At 40.3% G+C, this 9,687-nt stretch overlaps 1 protein-coding gene across 1 annotated transcript; it reads left to right on the top strand.

Annotated features, from left to right (window-relative positions):
* Window positions 1-1,578: 1,578 nt before the first annotated feature.
* On the top strand, window positions 1,579-5,866 carry LOC117958099 (somatostatin receptor type 2-like). The gene is made up of 2 exons (XM_034894360.1): window positions 1,579-1,860; window positions 4,193-5,866. The coding sequence occupies exon 2, from the start codon at window positions 4,230-4,232 to the stop codon at window positions 5,340-5,342; it is 1,113 nt and encodes a 370-aa protein (XP_034750251.1). The 5' UTR covers window positions 1,579-1,860; window positions 4,193-4,229; the 3' UTR covers window positions 5,343-5,866.
* The last annotated feature ends 3,821 nt before the right edge of the window (window positions 5,867-9,687 follow it).

Below are 9,687 nucleotides of genomic sequence, written 5' to 3'. Positions count from 1 at the left end.
AATCTTTCTTACATTAAAAACCTGTGGACATGACTTAAAACAGTCTATGGTTATGGAATATCAAATGGTAATTATATAAACCAATACCAAAAACACATGGGCATTACTTGTGCAACTATAGAAGTCAAACAGTCCAGAGGTTGAAGCCATAATTTTAAGTAACAGAAGATAATACCTGTCAGGTTTAATCCTTATAATAATAATAGTTTATGCCAAAGACTACGGAATATTTAACAAAGAACCAGCAGCTAGAAAGACAACAGGGTGAGGGCAGACCTGTGGGCTCAGTGGTCACAGGTGTGGCAACACATCTCTATGCAGCTTTAAGGAAACCTCAATAATATGCCATCATATTTACCAACGCCCCAAACACTTTACTTAACGTAGCTTACCTGTACTGCAGATTGGACAGTACTCATACCAGCACATTGGGACATGGACATTCTGTGTCATCACCCACATCATGCTCAAGGGTTGTTTTGGAGTTGTGTTGGTTCGTGTTGTTTTGTCGCTCGCCATTAAAATCAATTAATATGGAGAAAAAAAACAGGAAAATCCAGGGCCTGGCTACAACTAATGCGAAGAGAGCATAAACTGCAACGACCACAACACGTAGAGACTACTACGTCGAGGCCTCTTCACACATGTACACGTTTATCTTATTGTTAAATATTAAACAAAAGATACTCGGTACTAAACGTCTCTGATTAAACTTAAACCGGTGGAGTGTGTGGGATTTTCATTGCGCGTAATTGGAGTGCTACTTTGCCCTCAGTGCTGCCTCTGATGGCCGGGAGCTAAATTAAAACCAGTTGTACTATCATGACTTTATGGCTGCAGCGTTGACTTGCAATGCAGCCTGTGGCCACCAGTGGCGTAGGTGGTGTAACTGTCCTGGGACAGGTGGGCTACCTTACCTTTAGAAGTTCAATTACCAAAGGTCCAATGGAACACTTCGTGGTCAGTATTGGATTTGTATCTGTAACTTTGATAAATGGATCCGGAAATGTGCGAAAAAATGCTTGTTACTGTGGTGTGTTTGGGTAATTGGTCATAGGCCTACTTTTAAAGTTTGAAAGTCTCCATGGTAAAGGTGAAGGATTCTGAGATCTTTTCCTGGGTTTAGTGTCAATTTATTCAACCATAAGCCTACAACTGACTTGACTCTTGTGAAAAACAAGTCGTAGACTAATGCACACAGCAATAAGTACAATTTTGCACGATGGATTATAACTGATGAAAGGTTATAGCCAATCGAGCATCGGTCCCCAGAAGGCCTACTGTGTTATTGTCATTGTTGTAAATCAAAATGGACATATGTAAGTAGGCTTATTGGTGCCCACTTTCACCTTATCAATAAGTTATGTTCAACAAGGCTATCACTCCGTGCATCAATGCATGTGATCAAGATCCATTAAAATGTAAGTTCTGTTTCACGTAGCTCCACCTGTGTGCAGGGCTGGATATCTGTAACACATGGTGTAACACAGGAAACAGCCTCTTTCGTTCAGGGGTGAGTGTCTTCAGCACCTCCTGTGCGTCCTTTAACATATCCGCGCTCTCCGGCTGGAGGCAGTCACCGCGCGCATCACACCACGAGCGAATCGGAGCTTCGTCCACAGCAGGTTTGTATTTTATTTAATTGTCCGACCTTTTCTCTCATTTTCTCATCGTGTGTGATGCAGGCTAGATTATGGGATTATTTAAACATTGCAGAGAGGTTTCCTAATTCGATGCCAGTGAGAAAAACTACAGAAATATTTGGAGATGAAGAAGATGAGTCAGCCCTAAACACTGAAATACTTTCATCCGCGCAGAAGTGGCGCATCTTGTAGATAGTGAGATTAAATCCATTTGCAGGTAAGACGATACTTTGTTGACTCACAGTAGAGTGGTTGGTGAATTGTAGATGTGCGAAGATAGTATCCTACATTAGCAAGTTGTTGTAATTATTCCGTTCAAATTAAGTTGAAACAATTTGTCAAGTTGAGCATGTAGGACATTGTAAGCACACTGCCGTGTCTTATTGTTTCAGAATGCAATTTTACTCTTAACTGGTAAAATGATGATGTTCTGGCATGTGTATTGAAACAAAACTCTCAGCTGGGTCTGTGCTGGGTTTACTAACATTGTAAATTGAATTCCTGACTTGACCTCATTTACATTTTATTTTCCATAAACTGGATTTGCATAATTAACTATGAGCGTGTAATAATTGATTCAGGTAGCTGAATATTCATCTTCTAATCGTCTACCTTTTAGCTGCTAAAAGCGAAGGTTAGAGCAGAATCCATGGCCATGACACTGAAGATAAAAACCACTGTATGAAAAATCTAAAAATACTGACATACTATTTTATTTTGTTATTACTTTTTTTTGAAGTAGCCACTTTATTTCAAATATTATTTAACTAGTTGTTCTGATGGCAAACTGAATTGTTCTCTCTTTTGACTGTGCTCTCTCTGGGCTGGTTTTTATGGAAGAATACCTGTTGCATGAACAATGCCTCAAATACAGCAATTTAACAGTTCACAAAATCGTACTCTTACCAACCATAATCGGTGACTTGTGATATATTCCATTTGTTGTTCACCTCAGCAACAGAGCCAAGTGCTTCAAGAGAGTATTGTTTTTATGAAGGTGGTCTGTTGTGCTTTGTTTCTATAGTAATAATGAACTATCATGCATGTTTATCTTACGCAACACAAACAAAAATATGTCTCTCCCAATGACTTTCCAAATGTTACATTATTCAATAATCTATCCATCCACCTGACTCAGACAGTTCACATTTATAAACACCAATGTGTTTTCCCTGAGCTCAAACATTACATTACAATAAATGTAATTTAACTGATGCTTCTATCCAAAGCGACTGTTGGCATATATCAGAAGTCGCACACCTCTGGAGCAACTAGGGGTTAAGGATCTTGCTCAGGGAAATATTGGTTGATGTATAACAGTGAGAATCGACCACCCTTTGCTGCAATGTAGTCGCTTATTTACCAAAAACAAGACTCCAAGCAGTGTCCACCCTATACTGCTGCCCGGCTGAAAATGATACACTGGCATTATAAAACCTCTTATGTTATAGACTAAGTTGTCAGACCATGTCTGCCTCCTGTGCATTGGCATTGACAAGCACTTAAATCTGACTGTGGCAAAGCTATTCCCAGTACTGTGATTCCCCTCATTCAATTACTTAGGCTGGGAATAATTTACATCCATGCACACCCCCCAATAAACATAAAAAATGTGTCAGCAAATAATTCAGTGTAACCCATCGCAGCTGATAATTAAGCAACATGTGAAGGGCAAGCGTTTCGCCAGGGAGAGCTTATGACTGTAGGGTGTGCAGACGAGTAGTGAGTAGGGACTGGCAGTGGCTGGCCAAAAAAACACACAAGGAATGTCTGGTCTCATGTAGAAAGCATAGCCAAATATCCTGAGGTTCTCTCCTTTACATATGCTATCAATCAGGTCTTTTCTCCAGAGAGTCTTAAGGCTGATTAGAAAAATGACATGTTCTTTTTGTTTAATGCCTCTGAACACCCACACAAGTGATTTCAGTTATTGTGGCTGATTAGACCTCTGCTCAGGTTGGCTGGAGCATAGATGGGAATGTATTAGGTCACAAATGTTTTCTACCAATAAGAATGATAAAGCTGTCCATGTCCTGCTATAACAGGTGCAACAAAGCTAAGAAGAGACTCAGGAAGATATCAATCAGTCAGTCTACAAACACCCACACAGTCTTGGGAAGAGATCCAATCAGCCCTGTAACTGAAAACACCAGGGACCTTTAAAAGACACAAGTAAACATACTGTAACATCTAGAAAAGCGTTCTAACAGATAACTTGGATTCATGAAAACATAGGGATCACTTATATCGATAACTACTCATAACATTGGTTAAACAGACTAACAATCAATCCAACAGCAAGTAGAAAGGAAGAGAGAGATCAAATTTAATATCTGATGAAGATGGTGACTATTGAAGAAAAGTGACATTCATATAAATCATGTAATCATGTAAATCATATCAAATCAAATGACCTAATCCATATCAAGTGGAATGATTATCAAATTCTCTATCAACCAGACTGCCAAGATGGTAAAAAATAATGTCTAGTAAAAAGGTAATTTTAAAGGATGTTACGCTGTTACTGACATAAGTCTTTATGTGTGCAGGTGAGATGCCATAATCTGTGTGAGAAAGTGAGGTATCATGGACTCCTGGATCTTCCCATTGTCCCCTCTGAACCTGTCGGAGCACCTCATGTATGACAGCTTAATACAAAGTAATGAGTCCAACCTCCAAGGGAACTACACAGACCACAGCTTCAACAAAACCAGCACGGTGGTCATCACCTGTTTGTACTTTCTGGTTTGCACTGTGGGGCTCTGCGGAAACTCCCTCGTCATCTACGTTATCCTGCGCTACGCCAAGATGAAGACAGTTACTAACATCTACATCCTGAACCTGGCAGTGGCCGACGTGCTCTTCATGCTGGGCCTGCCTTTCATCGCCATCCAGCTGGCGCTGGTCCACTGGCCATTTGGTCCTGTGCTCTGCAGGGTGGTGATGACCGTTGATTCCCTGAACCAGTTCACATCTATCTTCTGCCTGATGGTCATGAGCATCGACCGCTACCTGGCTGTGGTGCATCCCATCAAATCCACAAAGTGGCGCAAGCCGCGCATGGCAAAGACTATTAACTTAGCAGTGTGGGGGGTGTCCCTGATGGTTAATCTGCCCATTGTTATCTACAGCGGAGTCATCACAAAGCACGACGGCTGCTTCTGCACCATCGTGTGGCCCGAGCCACAAGAGGCCTACTACACAGTGTTCATGTTCTACACCTTCATCCTGGGCTTCTTCCTGCCCCTTTTGGTCATCTGCCTTTGCTACTTGTTCATCATCTTTAAGGTGAAGTCCTCAGGCATCCGTGTAGGCTCCTCCAAGAGAAAGCGCTCAGAAAGAAGGGTGACTCGGATGGTGTCCATCGTGGTGGCAGTGTTTGTCTTCTGCTGGCTGCCTTTTTACGTCTTCAACGTGACCTCGGTGACAGGAACCATCAGCACTACTCCCATCCTGAGGAGCACCTTTGCTTTTGTGGTGGTTTTGGGATACGCCAACAGCTGTGCCAATCCCATCCTCTACGCCTTCTTGTCGGAGAACTTCAAGAAGAGTTTCCAGAATGTTCTGTGTCTTAAGAAGGTGGGTGGGCTGGATGAGGCTGATTGCAGCGACAGCCGGAAGGATAAGTCTTGCATGATAAATGACCCCACAGAGACCCAAAGTACTCTGCTGAATGGGGACCTGCAGACCAGCATCTGAGAGGAAGGTGATATGACTCGCATAAACACACTCACACAGACTCATACATATCTGAAACTAGAGATGGGGACTCAAGCTTGAGACTCTGCCTTGAGTCGGACTTATTTCGCACACACACTGACTTCATACTTGACTTGAGACTCGTCTTCAAATGACTTCAGACTCGGCTAGGACCTGAGATGCAGGACTCGTGAACATTCATTATTTTAAGGAAACTTCGGATGAGCTGAATGTTATTCCCTCCCCTGCGTAAACCTACTTGCGTAATACGTAACATATCTACTGCGCACCGCCAAACATGAAAGGACAACAACAACCATGGCGACCACACCGGCAGCTGCTATCCCATTCATCAGAAGCTTTGGTTTAAATCTTCAGACAACAAGGCCCAAACAAAAGAATCACTGAATGCTAAATATGTGCAATCAAGATAAATCATTCTGACTCAACCACATCTCATTCATTTTAGCAATATTGTCCTGAAAACCTGAGTACCTCAACATTTGGTCTGTATTGTACTGTATGTGCATTCCTGTTTTGTTAGTTTTTTTGTTCTATTATTATAGCCTATTTTCACTGATTATTTACCAAACCAACTATTCAAGCTGATACTGCTGGATGATGAATAAATGAGTCATGATAACATTTTACATGGTTTGAAATACCTATTTAGCTATGCAGTGTTCTGAACAGCTTGGACCGAATGCAGCCGGTGATGCAACACTCATTATTACCACGAGAGACTTGAGACTTGACTTAGACTCTAGCCCAGAGACTTGTGAGCATCTCTGTCTGAAACAAATAACAGCTGCCGCCAACATATTTCAGATCACATCAAAGAGGGAAAATACATGATTAAATAATACATCTGTCACAGAAGAACATGGATCTTGTTAAGGAGGACAAAAAACTTCAGAAGGTCCAACTGCACTGTTCCTCTATCTGCCTTTGAGACATTATCTTGGAAACAAATCCATTATAAAACAATCAGAAAATCATACAACTGTTTGGTTTATGCTTTGAATGAAAATGGAATCTGTTTGACTGCGCTCGGTGTATTGAGGTAGATGGAACACTAACACCCACTTGCAAATGGTCCCCTGGGTAACATAAATTTTCCCTGGAGACCAAGGATTAATTGCAGAGTTTACAGCAGAGGGGCCTGTGCCTGCATTGTGTAAAATTAACTTCATACGGGAGCCCGGATAGCTCAGTTTGTAGAGCTGGCGCCCATATATAGAGGTTTACTGCTCGACACAGCGGGCCAGGGTTTGACTCTGACCGGCAGTCCTCTGCTGCATGTAAGTCCCCCTCTCTCTCCCCTGACATGTTTTCAGCTGTCCTGTTGAATAAAGGTCTAAATATGCCCAAAAAAACTAAAAGTAAAAAACATAGTATTTTGTATGCTGTCATACAAAGTACTATTTTGTCCCTGTCTCATCTGCAAGTTATTTTCTCTTTTTGACTGTAGATAACTGGACAGGAAATAGGCAAAGAGACTATGGGAACGTCAGAGGATTTTATAATCAGTGTCATTTAGTTTTAAAATTGTAAATCTGACTTGTGCATAACTAATTAATGTCAGTGCCATTGATTATTGTGTTTTGTAGTACAACAGTCAAATGATTTAATGTGTGACCAATTGTTCTTGTGAAGAAATGTATCAAATGTAAATCTGAATAACAGTGTTCAGTTGGCAGGCAAATATTTCGTCCTGTGTTGCTCGCTGCTTCAATATAGTTACATGCATAATTGATTACATTAATGGCACTGGCTCGATATGCCAAGCCAGCCTCTAACCAAAATGCTGCTAAATGTATAAAAACTCTATTACAATGCTGTATTGTATTATATCAAGTAATGCCACTGTATGCCCACACAATTCTTTGTCATGGCATTTACCATTATTTATGTATATGTAATAAGGCTGCTGCCATTGTTTGAGACTATTACAGTAATGGCATTTATCAAAATACCAGACTGCATGATTCTAAATTATTCAGTATGAATGCTAAGTAGTGGCTCAGCTTTGACTTTTTGTCATCTGAGAGTGTAAAAACCTGTTTAGATTGTATTTTGTAAAGGATTATTTTGCTCCCAAGAAATGGATAGGTCACTATCTTGGAAGTAGTAATCTAGAATTTAAGATGGATTTAAACATATTTCATTTAAAACACGTTCCGTTCATTATTGTTTCACTGTTTTGTATTACAGAAAAACAATTGCAAGCTATTTGTGAACACTTTGTATAATGACACTGGACCCTCTTCTGTTTCTGAATCTATATGAGAATTTGTGAAGGGCTAGAACACTTATCCTCAAGAGGCTTTGGTGTTCCTTTATAAGAATTATCATTGTGTAAATGTAAATGTGATGCATTTTATATAGCGCCATGTTACCATTCACACACATTCATACACTGTTGCCGAGGCAGCCGTACAAGGTGCCACCTGCTCATCAGATAAACACATTCACACTCCATTGGCGCAGCATCGGGGGAAACTCTGGGTTCAGTGTCTTGCCCAAGGACACTTTGACGTGGGACTGCAGGGCCAGGGATTAAACTACCAACCTTCCAATTGGCAAGTAACCGCTCTACCACTGAGCCACAGCTGCCCAGGAACTCAACAAACTCTCTGTTTGTTGCTGTAATCACATACACACACACAAACCAACACCCACACACACACAATTTGTGAACCACCATCCATGACTAATCAAATTCCATATCCAATCTCCCTCTCTGCAGTATTGAAACTTGTTACCTGGTCTGTAACATTTTATTATCATTGAGAGACATGACACACCTCTAGTGTCTTATATTTCCATAGCAACAGTGACCAAGAGCGTTGGTCCCATGGTTACACAAATTAGCATAATAATAATAGAGAGATGACTCTGGACATAAATTATCAATGTAGACATTGCTTAGATGACTGACGGGAAAAATAGAAGACTCTGTTAAGGCTGCAAACCAAACACCTCGGTTACATCAAACCTGATGAAAGTGCATAGTTTTCGTGCCCAAAAATGTAAAATCAAACATCTTGTTGTAAATATAATTATGATTCCGGCAAAGGCTTTTCATACCATGCTTGTTTATTTTTCAGCAGCATTTCTTAAGTCCATATTGCAGATTTTCTACTTAGTATTTGCTCCATTGGTGTTTAGTATTTAGATTTTTGTGAGCCTTATTGGAATTGCTCAAATACTGTTTCATTAGCTTTATGAAATCTTACAATTGGTCTGAAGTTTAGCTGTTTCTGTAGAAAGTTGGCATTATGGATGTTTTTCCAGTTTCTGCTTTGTTAAATTATAATGAAACAGCAAGTTTAATGGAGCAAACATGGATTGTGTATAGCTATGTTGAAACTCAATAAAGTAATAAGTGACTTGTCATTTTGTTGGTGCAGCCTTGTGAAATGTTTTTTTTTATGAAAAAATGCTAAAAGATGCCAAATATTTCAGTACTGTATGTATACATCAAATCAAACGTTTGGATTATCATGATGCATTATTGTGTAGGAAATATTTGGAACAGTAGGAAAACGTATAACATTGAAGATATATAAATTGACTTTTTCAGTTCACCTGCATTATATTCAGCCAGTTTGATTCTTTTTTTCCCACCTCCTCTGAGCTTCTTGGTTTAACCACAAAGTGGCGCCAAAATCAAACACATAACTAGAACTGCACTCAGGGCAGAAAAAAAAGACACGAAGTTTAATAGAAAGCCTGAAAGGTGCATGTTTGAAAGTGTGTTGGACTGTATTCATCCTAGCTACTCCTGGTAAACCAAAAATAACTGTTTACAGTACTTGTGTGTTCTACCATAAGAGTACACAGACAGGAATAAACAGAAGCGTTTCACTTCTGGGACATATTTTGTCCTGATGATGGAAAGTGTGAATAGAAGAATGAGACAAAAGAAAGAACATACACATTCCAGTTTTGTTCTGAGTTTAATCACTGAAACGGATAATGAAGCTCTCCTCTTCCTTCTCGTTTCAGCTGCGTCCCTGAATGTCCTTGGGTGGCCTTAACTGCTCCATGATACATCAAAACCAAAGTGCGATCGTTTCACAAGTCTTTGATTTTACTGTTCGGACATCCGCTGTTGCCCTCTAGTTGAGGTTCTGCAGCAGACCAAAGGCTAGGCATGTTTGTTTAAGTTATAGAGCAGCTAAACAACCAGGGGTTGTGGTTTTTATGTGGCATTACTGTGATAGGTTAGGGCCCTCATCTTATACATGAGTGAATATTTTTTTCTATATACACTCACCGGCCACTTTATTAGGTACCCCATGCTAGTAACGGGTTGGACCCCCTTTTGCCTTCAGAACTG

This window comes from Etheostoma cragini, chromosome 15 (assembly GCF_013103735.1).
Source record: "Etheostoma cragini isolate CJK2018 chromosome 15, CSU_Ecrag_1.0, whole genome shotgun sequence".
In the NCBI taxonomy this organism is placed as follows: domain Eukaryota; kingdom Metazoa; phylum Chordata; class Actinopteri; order Perciformes; family Percidae; genus Etheostoma; species Etheostoma cragini.
This window is presented reverse-complemented; position numbering and strand designations above follow the sequence as displayed.

What these genes read in the sequence shown, in the direction of transcription:
- LOC117958099 (XM_034894360.1), top strand. Translation starts at nt 4,230, where the DNA reads ATGGACTCCTGGATCTTCCCATTGTCCCCTCTGAACCTGTCGGAGCAC.